The sequence below is a fragment of the Etheostoma cragini genome, chromosome 14 (genome assembly GCF_013103735.1).
Source record: "Etheostoma cragini isolate CJK2018 chromosome 14, CSU_Ecrag_1.0, whole genome shotgun sequence".
Taxonomy (NCBI): domain Eukaryota; kingdom Metazoa; phylum Chordata; class Actinopteri; order Perciformes; family Percidae; genus Etheostoma; species Etheostoma cragini.
In genome coordinates, this window is record NC_048420.1 from 3,259,299 (window position 1) to 3,276,290 (window position 16,992).

At 41.5% G+C, this 16,992-nt stretch overlaps 1 protein-coding gene and 1 long non-coding RNA gene across 2 annotated transcripts in view; one reads left to right on the plus strand and one right to left on the minus strand.

The window, feature by feature from the left end:
- The window catches only part of trim71 (tripartite motif containing 71, E3 ubiquitin protein ligase), a 32,586-nt gene that overhangs the window by 4,186 nt on the left and 11,408 nt on the right, over positions 1–16,992 (plus strand). Inside the window, exon 2 of the mRNA XM_034892045.1 lies at positions 11,600–11,767. Within this exon, the coding sequence (XP_034747936.1) occupies positions 11,600–11,767 (168 nt within the window). The remainder of the gene's footprint in view (positions 1–11,599; positions 11,768–16,992) is intronic.
- Positions 615–14,214, minus strand: LOC117956790. Its single transcript, XR_004659367.1, has 3 exons — positions 14,201–14,214; positions 13,702–13,704; positions 615–711 (listed from the first exon to the last, which is right to left on the minus strand). It is a non-coding gene; the product is annotated as an uncharacterized LOC117956790 (long non-coding RNA).

A 16,992-nucleotide genomic window follows, 5' to 3' on the forward strand; every position in this document is an offset into this window, starting at 1 on the left:
GAGCTGCCTCTGTGGACGCCTGTATGTAAATAACTCCGGGAAAACTGGCAAACGCAGCATCCTTGAACCGGCTGATACACGGCGAGTAAATCGGTTGATCACTAGTTAAAACTTGGTTTAATACAGATTTTACTTAACAAAGTTAGGTTGCCATTCCATAGTTTAAACAGCTATCATTATGAAGGCTTTTCACTCTGCCTTTGGAGTGTCGCTGTTCAGACTAAATATATACTGCGATGGTCGGGCAACGCGTCCTACGACTTAAATCTGACTGAGTCTACCCCAGCCCTGAAAGGGGTTGATTTGGCCTGAATGTTGATGTTGTCTCAAACCTTTGTGTGAGTCGTACGAAAAGACCTAATTATTTTGAACGCTATTGTCTAGGCAAAGCTCCAACCCGATATTTCTGTCATCTAGTTTTATGGCTTGTGGGAACTGGTTGCTGGAGAGGACAGCTGAGACATTTTGTGTAAGAAGTTTGTTGCCTGCAGCAAGGGATCTCATCAAAATGGTTGTATTTTATGGTTTTGGTGTGCAACATTGTCCTTTCTAATTTTATTTCTCATTTTTGCTATCCTGTCCTGTTGCATCAAGTGTTGGGCAAGTTAAATTTAAATGGACCAACAGATCCCGTTGTTCTCGATGGAGACCAGTGAAGGCTATTAGAAGCCCTTTTCCGGTGATGGCTGAGCGTCACTGCACAGCCTCCAACTCAACTTGACGACATAGATTTGACGTGAGGAACCCGTCTTTAAGTTGTAAGGCTTCTGGCAGCTGTGCCAAGAGAAATCTCAATCATTCCCAATCAGCAGAGACGGAGAGCGTAGTTATATGTCAGGAGTTAACATAGACACAGGCTAGTTATTGCCAACTAAAATGCTAGTTGACATTAGTAATTAAACCCAAACAGCTAATGTAAGTCCAAACTGTCTGCACTGCCTGTACTATACGGTTATTTCTCCACTGTGTGAAAGCAAGTCACGTGGTTGTGACACAATCGTTTGCCTATTTTTACATAAACGTCTGTTTTGTTTGAATATACCAAATTGTAATTATATAATTGGTTAGATTGTTGAGCCAAATGAATGTTCATAGCAACAAAAATGACAAGGGGGATACAGTTGTAAAAAAATGTTTAAGATAATAGAAGCGTGGTTTCCGTCATAGACTGTGTCATAAGCCAGGTCTGCGCAGAATCGATCACCGGTGGTCGGCGCCCATTGCATGCTGGGTGGATTTGTGTCCGACTTGATCCCGTCTTGCTCTGATGTAATGCACACTTAGGCAACAATAATCATAATTGTCATAAGTGTCATAATTGAAACTAGAGACTGTGTACCAGCTGATATGTGGGTCTGATTATATTTTATTAAATCGGAGTCGCACCACAGTGTTTGTGTCACTTCCTGTTCAGCCTGAAGGCGGCTGGAATCAGATGGAAACTGTCCGACTCTCGAACGAGTCTAGTATCTGGTTCACATAACCGTTTTATAACCAAAAGATGGATCTGGAATTCATTCATAACTTGAATTTGTTTAAAAAAAGTAATAGATACTGTGAATACTTCCATTGTTTTAAAATAAGACTGAAGGAGATAATATTGTTCACTGCAATTATTTCTGAGAGAAGTAATTGTACAGCATAATTTGGAATTGTCACAGCCATGGTCACCGCTCAGTGCACAAACTCCTTACAGAAATGTAATGGTTTGGTTATTTTGGAAGTGTTCAGTCCCTCAGGTCTAAAAGAAAAGGGTCGATTAAATGACTAATCACTTACTACTTTTATGAGGATTTTTGTTAGCCCATAAAAGAAAGTGTAAGGCAGTGGTCCTGATTTGGGAAAAGGGGTGCAATAAGAATAAATCTTGCACAGATGTAATTAATAACGGTAACAATGCTTTCATTACACTTAGATGTTCCAGTTACAGGGCCCTTTCAGAAAGTGGTTGTTGGGCATGAGTGCCTACCGGACACAGCTGTCCACCAATGCTCCTGGATCTCCTCGGGGACGGTTTTTGTCTTGGAATCTTATTGGAGTATGTCACACATTTCCACAATCCTACTTTTCTTTCCTACTTAACATTTAAAATGTTACGGAACTATTACCTAGTTCTGTAGGGGAAGACAATCACTTGAAACATATGCTGGGTTGGCTTTGTGTTCATCAGTTTTAGTCCCCCTCTCTGGAGCTCACTAGAAGATTTGTAAGGAAACCTAACCCTACACTGACGCTGATACAAGGCCAGAGGAATTCCTGTAACTTGAGTTTATACCTCCTGGGTACTCTTTACCCTCTCTTCCCCTCTCTCTCTCACACACACACACACAGGGTATTTCCTCTTCCTTTCTCATCAGCGCTCTCTGTCTGCTCTATATCAGAGACAATGGAAATTATGGATGCAGAAAGTCTCAACATGATTTAGCAGCTGTTGCTGTTGAGAGGCAAGTGACTACATTTCATCCCTCCTGGAAGTATCTGTGTGTGTTTGGCAGCAGCATTTTCCTTTTCTAAGAGCATCTCCCATCTGTAGGTAGTTATCCTCTGAAGAGGATTTTTGTGTGTGTGTGTGTGTGTGTTTCCACAAAGCCAGCAGATTATATGAAGTTGTACTTCCAGGTTTTTAATGCACAACATGTGCCCAGTAATTAGAGTGCATTCCCTGTTTCCTGTGTGTTGTGAATGTGTTTCATGTAGGCTAAGGGGGATTGTGGACCGGTGTGTCCGAGCTTTGATGTCCATATGAGGACTTTGGGCCATATAAATTTAATAGATAGAACGGTGGGCATTTATCACGTTCTCTTGGACAACAGGATTTAAAACCCATTCAAAAGCTGGAACCTGCTACTTCCTACTCTGTGGTTGGGCACAAATGGGGTTTTAATTGGCCATTATTTGACCTCACTCAAGGGGAATGCGCGGTTAACACGTTTGACGTTAAAACTCTCAACCTATTTAAGGGGACATTGCACAGCTTCCAGCCACGTTTTTTTAATATTAGCCCAAGATGCTTTGTGTTCTGTGCTTTAGCTTTTGCTATAGTTAATGAAGCCAGCAGATTTTAGCTCTACATTTTTTGTTAAGCCATTTATTTTGTTTATTTCTTCCTATTGTCCTAGGCAGCCATCAGTTTCCATTGGCTGTAGTTTGCAAATCATCTAGCAGACTCTTAAAACTTGGTTGATTTATGTATTATTTAAGGCACTGGGTAAAAAAAATGCAGCCACCTTCATTCATTAGATTGTCTCTGATGCTTTGACAAGGTGTGAATACTTCAATCTAAAAATAAAACCAAGAATCACAGCATCGTCCAGCAAAACAGTTGGCCGTGGCTGCAATGCAGAGCACTGTTATCGGGCAAAGGGCTGCATTGGCCCATCAAATATGTGGAAGTGCACATTCCTACCATATTACCTTGAAAACCAAAAGTCGTTATTCTTCCGTTCTTTATCACCGCGGTTGAGGATAAAATGATAGTTGGATCTATCACTCAAACCGGCTGCCCTGGATCAACACCAACTTACCTCATAATGATGATATATTACAGTGTTCAGTAAGCGCTGTTTTGTTTTGGCTGTTCCTTTTTATTGTTTTCACTTCAGAAATTAGCATTTTGAAAGGTTTTCACTTGGTTTTCGTTTATAATATGGTTACTGTTACATGTGACAGGCATTTGCTCATGATGTTTCATCTTAAGAGTCATGCTCTTTAGTGTGTATGTGAGCAACAAACCGGAGGAATATATGAGGCCTTTGGGATAGAGCGGTATGCAAAAACGTGTTTGTTTTCTTACAAACGTAGAATAATAGTTAGTTTTGCACCAAATCTAATATATGGTTATGTTTTGACATACGTGAGCTGAGCAGTGAAGACAACATAGAGAGCTTAATGTGTGAGTGTGGTAGAAAAGGACGGCGGTTTCATGGATTGCGGCTAATTAAGCATATGGGTTGTTTATTATGCAGTAACCAAGAATAACTGCTTTGTGACTGTAATACCACTCCACTGCTCAACATTTTATTCCCACAGCCTCTCCATTTTCCCCCCTTGTTTGGTCGAAGCTGTGATCCCCCCCCTCTCATCTTTCTCAGTCTCTTTCCTTTACTTTCTGCATTGTTGTAGTCTTGTTCTCTTTCCCTTGGTTTTTACCCACCCCCTTCTCTCCGACTCTTTCACTTCCTTTGCCCCTAAGGAAAAAAAGCCCCCGTTTTTTTTCACTGCTAAAGTGTTAAGCACAGGACAGTCAGTCATATGCTCGCTGGCTAAGGAGGCCAGCTGACTGCGGTTTGTTTTCCTTCTCCGCTGTGGGACTGTCCAATCAGGTTGCCGTCTTACAGCCACCGCCCCCCCCTGTCGTATCTGGCCGAGTTTCAAAACATCGGCAGGCATGTCTGTGTGCGTGTTGTGTCCGTGGCAACAAGCCAAGCCGTGAGAGGGCGTGGCAGCGGTGGAAGAAAGAAAATAGCAATGATAGAAGACTAATGTTGGGAAGAGAGAGGGTTGGAAAAACTGTATGTGAGCAAGACATGGAAGGAGATAAGAGTAGGTGTCTGTGAGTCCCATAAAAGGAGCTTTGTCCTGCAGATGGTGTTCCTGGGAACGCTGGGAATGTTGGGATTGGGAATTCCACAGATTATCAGCCTGGACATACTAGACTGGCTTTAGGCTGGGGCTATTTTCCCCTTCAAAATTAAAGTAACTTTGCTAATATTTCTCTTTCCCTAGTTCTTAACCCAAGTATAACAGATGCAGCATGTTGAAGCGCTCAATTTTCCTCACAAACCGATCATTCAGGAATGAAAATTGATTGTTTAACAACCCGCCTGATCTATTTTGCTATGCAGGAAATGCTGCACAATATGATCACCGTTATAGTTTCTTCATAGAGAAAGACAGTTTGTGTATTAGTGCTTAAGGCATCCTGAAACCGGGTTCTGCCTGATGTGCTGGAATTAAGCCTGTCGGAGTTATGTGTTTCTCATTAAAACTTTCAAATGCTCGGCAGTCTTATCTGACATGACTTTTGTTTGTGTGGGTGTGTGTGTTAGGAATCCCTACCATTTCAACATAGTGAATGACCTTTGACCACATGGTATGTGGAGGGTATAAAACCAGATTTAAATCTCTCAGATATAGATTCTTCAAAGAAATAAAGAAAAAAGTATTTACTCATTTGAAAATTGCTGGTTATTATTGTGGTATTAAAATGTTTTTTACTAAACCCTTAATTTTGTGTGCATAGTTATCATATGATAGCAATTGTATTTAAAATATAGTTAAGACTGCACAGAAATTGTTTTCACAAACTGCACTGATATCGTGGACTGGCGTGATTACAGGTGAGGTTATAAATCCTTCATTACTAACTTTAAAATGCCCTGAAGCAAGCCATAAAATAAAGGTTATCATTAGGAAACAGTCTAGAAGTAAATTTTGGTTTTACGCGGGATGTGTCCGTTTCTCAAATGGAAAACACATATTAAATGTTTTGTCTTAAAGCTAATAAACACACTGACCACACCTTTTCAGGTAATACAAGACAGTGTACATAGGCCTACAGCATTATGGAAAAACGGTTTGATGTCCACACAGTTATTCCCCTTATCTTGAAAATACACATTCTTAAAGTGGACATTATCGTTATGTTGGATTTTCATGTTAAATGTGGCCAAAACATTAGTGTAACGCAACTCTAAGGCGGCCTTCTGTGATTGGTCATCTACACCAGGTAGGCAGGACTGGAGTTTTTTTATTAGTTATTTTTTTATTTTTTGAGTTTGTCACGTGTATCTGCATGCTAACGGCAGTTAAATATGTCACCTTGGCTGCCAATGTTAAATTCTCCCCAATTCTCACATTACACAGGAGTCAGATTACTCCTGAAGCATTAAGGGATATTTAGTATTTGGTTTAAAGGCCTTTATCCTTGACTGTTTTTGACTGTAAAAAGTGCTGCTATATTCTATTAGTGTCCACTGCTGACCATAGTAGCTACATGGTAACTGCAGTAAAAGATGTCATCTTGGCTGTCAGTTCATTAAATTCTCCCCATTTTTGGGTCGCATCACTGCTGAAACATGTACGATTGAGTAGTATTTGGTTCAGAAGCCTTTTATCTGTGATTTCTAACGGTAGAAAGTGCTGTTCCACTACAATCGAACAGTTGCCTAGTGGTAAATATTAAGTAGCTGCATGCTAACGCAAATAGCTTTAGGCGGCCAATGCTGGCCATTTCTCCCCAATTTTGGGTAACTTTACTGCTGGGAGATGTCAGGTTGTGTAGGATTTGGTTTGGAAGCTCTTTTTTGGTGATTTTTCACGGTACAAAGTCCTGCTAATATACTTTGTTGCATAACTTCTAGCTTGTAGCTAAGCTAGCAGTCATTTCAAAAACGTTTTAGCTATGATTGTTTGAACGCCATTCAACTGGCAGCCTTTGGTGTGTTTGATTGCTAGCTTTGCTTCAAGCTAACAATTAAACAAACCAGTCATTTAAAAAAAAAAAAGCAGTTTGATTGCTAACGTTAGCTCAAAACACCAACTGACAGCCTTTGTTGTGTTTGATGCTAACTTCTAGCCAGCAGTGAACCAACTTGGTTATGTAGGTCCATTTTTATTGTATTGACATTACAGAAGTCTCTTGTTAGCATCTTGTATGCTACTTGTTGTAAAGTGAGGCATGTGCAAATCAAATTTCAGTGTGTATGTTTGTGCAAGTTATTTTTGAACACCGTTCAAAAGATGTTTTTCAGGGGATTTACTGTTGCACCTTTCTTTATGGTTTTGAACCAAAATGTGTTTAGTTTCGCTGGGTTAAAATAAAAAAGAATTCCAGAGTAAATTTCTTCACAGGTCAATCCCACCAACCTGAGCCCCTGTGCACTTTTGCTGGAAAAATAAAATCCCAGAGGAAAGAGTCTGATCTCATCTCTAAAAATATGCTCACATCTTTTCCTACTTACTTCAGAATGGGTTGTATGTTGAATATCGAGTTTCAAGCCATGGCATTGCAAACATTCTGCAGTACATGTGAAAGGCATTTTTACTACATGTACCAGAAAAGCTAAGAGGGGAAGCTGTTGAGGAATAGCATTTGAACATGGCCTTTTTTTTTCTTATGATCTGAGCATCTCACTGTCAGTGAAAAGTGGCTAAGTTCTTTGAGAGAATGGGCTTTTACAGTTCTCAAAGCAGCCCTGTTTTTTCCGGCACCACAGTGTGACATTACAGGGCCCTTGTCCCTTCCCCCCACTTGGCTTTGCACGTAGGCAGGGAGTGCTACACGGAGTGATTTTACTGGCTAGTTGAGCTTGTGCCCTCTCCCCCAGTTCCCAGTACCTCCAAGGGAGGGAGGAAAGGGGACTGCTCCTGATGCTGCCTGCCCACCGTGTGAGCAAAAGCCAGGCTCACAGCCATCATGCATTTAAGGATCTTTTACTCATGATTTCAGTATTTTGCTCCTGCTAAGATAGTGAGGTGTGATTCTTTCACACACACATAGATAGCCTATAAGTAGCAGACTTTCATGTGTATTATTATTATTATTATTATTATGTAAGCAGAGATACATTTCTCAAGTATTTTTTAGTACTCGGCTTGCTGGTACACAGTGCAGTGTTGGTCTATATTTGTATCTATGAATGCAACTAACAATTGTTTCCACTGTTGGTTTATCTTTTAGACTATATGTTTAATCTTTGAAATCAGTCAGTGTAAATATCCCCCATAACTTCCTATGGCCTAAGGTCCTCAAATTGCTTTGGGCAGCACAAAAACCAAAAGATGTATAATGGTTATGTAAATTTACAATGACAATGTTTTGGCTTTATTTAAAATTTTAATGGAAATAAGCAAAAACAATAACAATCCTTAACGTCTTTGATTTGTGAAGAAATTTGTTCAAAGTCACACACAAACACCGCAACATATGCAAGTGTATGAGTGTATTTGCATTAAGGAGCGTAATTGGATGAGAGGAAGAATGGGGAAACATCCGGTGCACTAATGAAACACAATAACTCACTTCCCCCAATATGGCCAAGCCCTGCTGCTGCCATAGCTGGTGATGGCATGTTTGTTCCAGCCCGTCCTCAACCTAAATGCCCAGCAGTGCACATCGAGTTTACTTTTCACTTGGTGTGTGTACCTGTTTTCCTGTGCATTCTGCACGCATCAACATGGATATTTTGGCAGATCATGTGACATGCCACTCTGCAAGTCTGTAGGTGTTTTACGGTTTCACATCTTTTCAAGTTTTTCACATTCTGAATCACATCCACACTGGTTTATTCTTGCAAGTGTGAGTGGATCTGGCATGTCAGTAAAATTCCTGGTCTGTTCAAGTACCACATGTGTAACCGAGCAGCTTTATTCGTAGCTTGCAAAGAGTTAGGCTTGTATGTTAAGCATTCTTGTTTCTCATAGCTTAAATATAAATGTGTTATGAATTACTTAAAGCGTATTAAAGATGGGTTTTAGTGAGAGGCAAACAAAGACTGGCAAGCAGAAAGGGAACAGCATCCTTCCATGAAGACCTCTGGGAAAAGACAGTATCCTGTGTAAGTCAATAATATTGACTGGCATTCCGAAAGGTTGATGTGTTATGTAATCTACAACCTTGTGTGTATGAGTGTGTTTCAACTCAAGGACTGATGAGCTGTTGATGGCACATAAGCAGCAGGTAGCATTAAAGAAATCTGGAGCCTGTTGCAGCTGTTTGTCAAAGGATCTTTTCCCCTAAATAAGCCAAAGCAGAAGTTTTATTTTCAACTGCAGGCTTCTGTTCTGCTGATTTCATCTTGCCATGTTTTCACATACACAAATGGTGACTATAAGAGATAATAATGAGAATTGCTTGCTCAGTTGTCCATAAAAAAATCTAATTGGTAGTTGTGACATATAAATGAATTTAGATTTATTTAAGTGGTCAGTTGTTTTATTTAATATTTTGTATGTCATATATGCTTTTAAAACGTGAGGTTCCTACACACAGCTAAAATGTTGCTTTTGTTGCATTTTCTATTAGCATTTCCTTTTATATAGGCCAATATCACAAATTAGCATCAAGAAGCTTTTCAATGTGTAAAGGCCATGCCACACCCAGCTAGCTTGCTTGCTAGGGGGTAAATGGGAAATGAGAGGGAGAGGTCTGTTACGGTCTTTATATTAAATATTACGGTATAGGTTTATTAACGTTTTGATTTTGTAATGTTAGGTATGTAGAGATATTCAAAGACATTGTTATTGTTTGAACAAATATGCCTGAACTAGTAGTTGTATCTTGTTGAAGGCTATGTTTGCCATTATATGGACATCATGTGCAAAAATAGTTATTACAATAGTTAGAATCTATGTGTTCTTAGAAGGAACATCCAAAAGGAATTTCGACCAATTTTCAAAATAAAAGGAGCCTCGGGTGGGCCTGTTTGTTTTCCTCACTCTTGTTTCCAAGCTAAACTGCCAATCAGATGAATTGGCTGCTCAGCTGATGGCAACCACTGAATCGGCATTGGAGGCCCCAAAAAACGGTTAGCGAAGGCTGACGGCCCATCGTTGCGCTCTTTGTGTCAGGGCCTTTCATCACGTATTTCATTACTTTGGGCTAATGTCTGAGGTTCTACCATGGACTCTGTATTTGTGGAAAAAATACCTTGGTTACCTTGTTTTAAGCCATTCTAGTGTGTTCTAGAAAGCCTGCAAGAAGACACAGCTCGATTTGTGCCAGCTTTTATTAATATTCAGCGAGTTGAGCTGCTTGACTCTGTGTGGCTAGCACAGCTAGCCAATGAGAGACTGACAGAGACCAACTGACCAGCTTTTTATCATTTGTCTGATTTCTCCACTTACTTCTTTTCAGTGGCTAAAGCTGACAGAGGAGGTAGCAGTTCATTTTGCACATTCACAATATAACAAAAACTCATATGGACCATATGGAAGTGAAAACGGTTTTGGAGTGCAGGACACCTTTTTAAAGCATATGATACCCTCTATATTCAAGGACTTGGTTTGGAGGGAAGGAAAAACTCTACTTAAAAACCTTTTAAATAATGCAAGGACCCTTTAGAAGAGAATTGGAAGCCTCCCCCGTGACTTACAGATGTTCAATAGATTATGTGATGAAAATGTATAGTTCATTTGACCACTCTTCATGTAATTATCAATATTGGAACGGCTTCATTTGATGGTATGAGTGCTGCATACCTCAGTCCTGTAGCTACTATGGGTCTATCATTTACCAGAGTCCATGCTCTCCTTGCACCATCAATCTGCCTGTCCCTCAGCCCCAACTGCCTGAGCCCTGTGTCCATTATAGTCTATCTCCACATTCTTCCTCCACTCATCTGCATTCCTTGCTTTTGTGTGTCCCGTCTCCTTGGAATTTAGGATATGTCGGTGGGGGTGAGGTAGGACAGGAGGGGATTGAGTGACAGTGTTGCAAAGACTGTAGGAGAGGACAAGGCTCAGCAGAAAGAGGGACAGCAAGAAAAGGACACGAGCTTAAGGAGGAGGAAGTAAAAAAGGGGGGAGGTGTGTGTGTGTGTGTGTGTCATTAGATTATGCCACTCCCTGGGGAAACGGCCATAATTTATGGATTGAGTGCAGGCCCCTCCCAATCTACTCAGGTCTCCTGCTATTGGAGGCCATTAATGTGGCGTCTCTTTGGGATACGATGGCTGGTGCATATTTAATTAGCCTTTCTATTCCAAACAATGAGCCTTCAGAGAAGGGGTTTAAAGCAAAGCTTAGGTTAACACAGGTTAAATGAAATTTGTCCTTATGTCATCCAAGATTAGGCCTAGTGCTGATTTTACTTTATCAGTTATGCATACTATATACCAAGCATCTCTGTTAAAAGTAAAGTGGTATATGGCATATTTCAATCAAAGAAAATGTAGGAAATAAGCCATAGATAATTCCTCATTATTAAGAAAATTTCAAAAAGCAAAAATACAAACTGAGAGAGCATGAGATTGTTGCCAATAGAGTAATGAAGGGTTTGAAAAAAATAAGACATCCTTTTACGGCCCTCTTCCACAGATGTTAAAAGATTGTTCAGAATGAGTATTGATCTGGTTTTTGTGGCCTTTAGTCCCTCTGGCTCTGTGTTTTGGAAGAGACAAACTCTCTGGGGTGTTGAGGCCTATATGAGTACCTCGAACGCATGCATTTGGATGACGTGTTTATTTTTATTATTATCGCATTGCCACAAGTCAAAATCATAACCGCAATTGTTGGGGGTCTAGCAAGTATAGAGAAAGGGATTGTGGCATGCACGGGAATGAGCAAGGCAATGCATTGTGGTTAAGGGCATTTAGCTATAGTAGAAAGGGAGTGACAGGCTAGGAAATACTGTTTTAAAAGGAAATAAAAATGGATAGCTGTCCCAGAGTTTATTTGTGAGTATAGCTTTGATACGGCAAGGCAAATGTATTTAAATAGCAGTTTTTATACCCAAAGTCTCATATCAGTCATATATGAAGTCCAACGGGATTTGTGGTCAGTTTTTGTTTGTTGTACGGCCATGACAGCTGGTGCTGATTCAGTTTGTACCATTTGGAACACAAAACTGATTTGTCTATCCCTCTCCCTTTTTCCCCAGGTGTTTCTGTTCTTCTGTGAATCCTGCTCGGTGCCTATCTGTAGGGAGTGCAGTGTTGGCCGGCATATGGGCCACACCTTTATTTATCTACAAGATGCTGTACAGGACTGCCGGGCCATCACCATCCAGCTGCTGGCAGATGCACAGCAGGGACGTCAGGCTGTGCAGGTGAGACAGGAATCCAGACAGACGCGTTGCCAGGCGATAAAAAGGAAATATCAGTCGTTTGTTTGTTTGTTTGTTTGCTTGTTTTACCCTGTCAAACCACACAAGTCCACGCACACTCGTCCATCTCCTAGAGAGACCAAGGAGAAGCTAAGAGCAGCTGTGTCTTTCCAGCGTCCCGCAGCACAGAGGAGACCAGCTTGTGTTTGAGAGTGACCAGACCTGGGCTGCTGGGAAGCCTGGGGTTAGAGGTGTCCAGCTGGCCCTGAAAGAAGAGGGGGAAGGGATGGCCTGAAGGTCAAAGGGGAGGAGTAGCTGAGAGGGGGATGGGGAAGGGTAGATGAGGTATTTAAAGGATTTCTGAGAATGGACAACTCCCCTTTTCTTTTGAAGAAGTGGAATACATTTCCCTCACTCACTTACTCACTAACTCGCTCACTCATTCACTCACTCGGCCTCTCACCGTCATTCCTACACAAACACACACACACTGCCTGTCTTCAATTACGTAATTATAGATTGGGTGGCAGCTTCATAGACCCCCCCCCCCCCCCTTAGATTTTGTGACAGTGACACGTACAAGTGAAGACTGATGATAGGTTTCAGTAACTGCCTAAACAGTCTACTTTTACAAAAGCACCAAATGAGTTGCATGTAGGGTATGGATCAAGTTGTGTGGAAATAACTGCTTAGTCATTTCATAAATGAAAGAAAATTTTAACAATTTTGGTCAGCAATTAGTTCAATTTAGTAACTTATCAAATAATGTATGGCTCTAAAGCAGAGCTGGATCTGTGAGTTTGTGATTAGGCACAGAAGTACTCTGAGCCATGCTGATGTTTAGCAGGAAATGTTTACCAATCTCACAATCGTAGTTTAGCATGTTGCTGCTAACATTAGCTAATTGGCACAAAACACGAAGTACATGCTGGACGAATTTTAATTTTGACCTTAAGGGATCACAAAAGTTATTTACGTTCATAGGGATGTAGACGTGAAATTGTGAGTTATGTGTTTAAACCCCACCTTAAAGTGTTAACAATAATAAATTCCTCAGACTAGGGTTGTCTAATGAGTAAGTTCACACACCATGACTTTAGCCCTGATTTTCCACTTCCAGATATCTAGAAGGCTAATTATTTTATCTCGACCGGATCTGTCGGAGGGCTAAAGCCAATGAGAATGCAAGTGTGTGTGTGTGCGCTACACCTGTGTTTTGAAACAAAATGTAATTATAGAGCAGCCTGCATCTCTTTTTCCTCCTGATAAGACTGTGTAGGGTTCGGGCCACTTTCGCCGGTCAATCATGTAGTGTGAAAACCACAACGACTTCCTGACTCTCGAATAAAAGACAGCAAGTTGTGTAGCATGAACAGTACAGTGATCTGATAACTTTATAAGTGTGAGCTTAGCTTAATGGATCTGGAAGGCGGGGCCAGTGTTTGGACCTCACCCGAAACATGAAAAACTAGCGGTTCCACTGAGGTGATGTCACACACTGGAATGTACTCTCCTTAACAGAGGTGTGTGTGTGTGTGTGTGTGTGTGACTAATGGAAATGCTACTATTGTCACTGGGTGTTACTCAAGTTCCAAGATATCACAACACGGCCACGTGTAGCAAAGTTTAAAACTGATACCAGGTACCAGGATAGCACGCTTATTCTGGAACACCCTGAAAGGCAAATCACCAACGCAAATAATGTAATTAAGGAAAACCCCCAGGATCTGTGCCACTGAGTCATTAGAAGCACGCCTACCATCTGGCAGTTTGGTGTGTGTTTGTCCATTTTGTCCCAGGTCACCATGGGAGTAAATGCTGACGCCAGGATAATATGTAAACACTCACACCACACGCGCTCCCGTCCCCTGAGGTAGGAAATTTCCGCCCACTCCACATCCATTATCTTTGCTGACCTCTGACCCTGGGCTTGTGACCTGCTGGTTGGTCAGAGCTCCTTCCCTCTGATTGGTCATTTTGGCCTCTTTGTGTTCCCAAGCGCTTCTGGAAATTTTGAGGGGAAAAGCCGCAAGTAGGAAAATTGCGCTTAAAGTCGGAGTTCTCATAATCCGGTTAGCAGACCTAGAGAACTCCTTTTGTAACCGCGGTATATCTGCATGTAACCACCTTTATTGGAGTAAGGTCGGGTTGGGCGTACATATAACTAATTAACATGGTACAACAAAACTAAACAGTGGTGCTTGGATCAGCAGCAGCAACTTACTGTCCATCTGCTTCAATCCCCTCTGAGTAGTTGCACCCGTAATTCTTCCCATAACCTGGTTGTTCTCTAAGATCATACCCCGGTTACTGCTCTTTATGTAAATGCACTGACAGACAGATAATAAGACTGAGGACAGAAACTTAGGTGTGGAAAAAAGAACCTGAGCAGGAGTGAAGGAAACCCAGGATAACAAGAGAATTTTGTATAAAGACAAAGAGACAACTGGAGGAAGTTGGTTGGCTTTATATTTCAGCCTGCCTCCTTCCTCACAATGTATTGATGCCACTCCCCCGATTCTTCCAGGATTCCCTCCTTGCTGTTCCTTCTCTGGGGGCTTGGTTTGATGGCCCTTTAGCTGCCCACCTCAAATGGCCAGGCGAAAGAGAAAGGGGTCCTGCTGCCAAGCTTTGTTCTTGCAGGGCTGCACTGGGGGTGGGTGGTATGTGTCTCAAGACAGGGATTGCAGATCATGACCTGTAGAGGTTTAGGTGACCTTTGATCCCTGCAACCAATATCACAAAGGAGGCCTTATGCCACCTCCTCATTCGTCCCTGTGAGGTCCGGTTCACCCTGTGACCTCCCAGAAAACGCCAGAAGAAAAGTCAGATAAAACACTTTGGGGGAAGGGAGGAAGACAAAGAGGCAAATGTGCATTTAGCCTGAATGTGGGTTTTAAAAGCTTACACCTTAAGTCTACGCCTGTATTTATCAAGGTAATGAAGAAACGTCATGTCCTCATGTCACTGTAAGGAAGCCCTGGTCAGATAATTCCATTTTGTGTAGTGAGAGGCATTGCGTAAAGAGCAGTTCATGTTCAGTACATACATTTTGATCTACTAAACTTACCTAAAGTATCATTTTTGCGTGTTGCTCTACAGGTCTACAAAAATGTTGGAAAAAATGTAATATGTGTGAGTTTTGATACCAAAACAATGCTGCTCAGTTTTAAATAAAGAATATTCGCTAAATAAAATAAATAGAAAAACTAAAATTTAGATTCAAATGAATGAAAAAATTAAGACGGTTAAAAAGATTGAAAAAGAATCAATAAATGTGTCCAGTGCCTACTTTCTATACTTTCAATTCTACGGACACTTCATAATGTTCAATACTGCACTATGAGTCACAATTAGGATTTTGGCTTCCCACTATCAAATTTGCACATTTGAGCAATAGTTTAAATGCGTCACTCCGTTCATAGAATACTCCGTTTTTTGTTTTTTTTTACTTTACAAATCCAATCTAACGCTCCGTAAACCACTGTCTGATCATAATCCTGTCAGAGTTCTCTGCACCGCGCAGCTTAGTTTTTAGTTGCAGACGGTCACAAAGGATAGAGCACTGTGAGGAAAACCCCACAACAGATAGCAGTCGGTCATATGTCGGTCACAAGGTTTACCAGTAAATGCAACATTTTGACTCGTCTGTGTTGTTTTTCAGACAACAGCAGGGACTGGTGCTAGCTAGTATCTGTTAGCTCACAGGGCTCTAATGTGCTAGTTAGTGTCTGTTAGCTCACAGGGCTGTAGGGGGCTAGTTAGTGTCTGTTAGCTCACAGGGCTGTAGGGGGCTAGTTAGTGACTGTCAGCTCACAGGGCTGTAGGGGGCTAGTTAGTGTATGTTAGCTCACAGGGCTGTAGGGTGCTAGTTAGTGTGTTAGCTCACAGGGCTCTAATGGGCTAGTTAGTGTCTGTTAGCTCACAGGGCTGTAGGGTGCTAGTTAGTGTCTGTTAGCTCACAGTGCTCTAGGGTGCTAGTTAGTATCTGTTAGCTCACAGGGCTCTAGAGTGCTAGTTAGTGTCTGTTAGCTCACAGGGCTGTAGGGTGCTAGTTAGTGTCTGTTAGCTCACAGGGCTCTAATGTGCTAGTTAGTGTCTGTTAGCTCACAGGGCTCTAGAGTGCTAGTTAGTGTCTGTTAGCTGACAGGGCTCTAGAGTGCTAGTTAGTGTCTGTTAGCTGACAGGGCTCTAGAGTGCTAGTTAGTGTCTGTTAGCTCACAGGGCTGTAGGGTGCTAGTTAGTGTCTGTTAGCTGACAGGGTTCTAGGGTGCATCTAACATTTTTCCTAGGTTGCACCGGTGCACCTAATGTCCTCACATCCGCTGCCTCTCCACAAACAAAGCAATGTTGTTTATATAGATATGGTTTAATTTTGCGTTACATGACTCATTTCTTCTGTAAAGCCGTGCCTGCGTTTGTATCTCTCCTCTACTCTCTCCTCTTACTTTCAGCACAGCTCCCAGCAACATGGAGAGACACAGTGGCAACAGCGCCGGTCCACACTTCTGACATTTGTCCACAGTTTTAATTATTATTAACACAGCTATATATTGTTAAGCATGAGAGGCCGACCTGTATTTCTACCAGCGTTTCCACTGGGAACTCTGCAACCGCGGTCGCCACGGCGAAAAACACAGAAGAAGTTATTGAATGCAACTAGCTTCAGTTGGTCGAGTAATAGCGTGTGAGACGGAGCCTGCTGGACCTGGGCAAGAGATGTGACCCATGGCCAGAATATCATAGTTCATTAAAATGCAGCACAGTGACGATACAGACATTTAACACACACCACGTGTGTAACTGTGTGTATACGTCCAAGGAGCTTTCCCAGAGATGCATTTAAAAAAACATGTATCGCCTAGGCTTTTTATTTCAGATAATTTTAATTTCTTATATGTGGTTTATCTGTAAGGATGTACAACATATAACTTCAACATCAGAGGAATAAGGATATGAAAACAGTTATAAATAGCCCATGTGTGTTAAAATCAACAAATAATTGTGATAATTAATCGTGATCTCAATATTGATCAAAATAATCGGGATTATCATTTCGGCCATAATTCTGCAGCCCTAATCAGGACTGAGTAGGTTATCAGCCCAGCAGGAAGTTGTGTCATTTGTGCTGGGTGAAGTGACTTCCTATTCCTGAACCATGTTTCCCTTTCAGCCTCTAAAGGCCAAACGTGGGAAAAGAATAGATCACAAAATAACTGAGCAGGTCT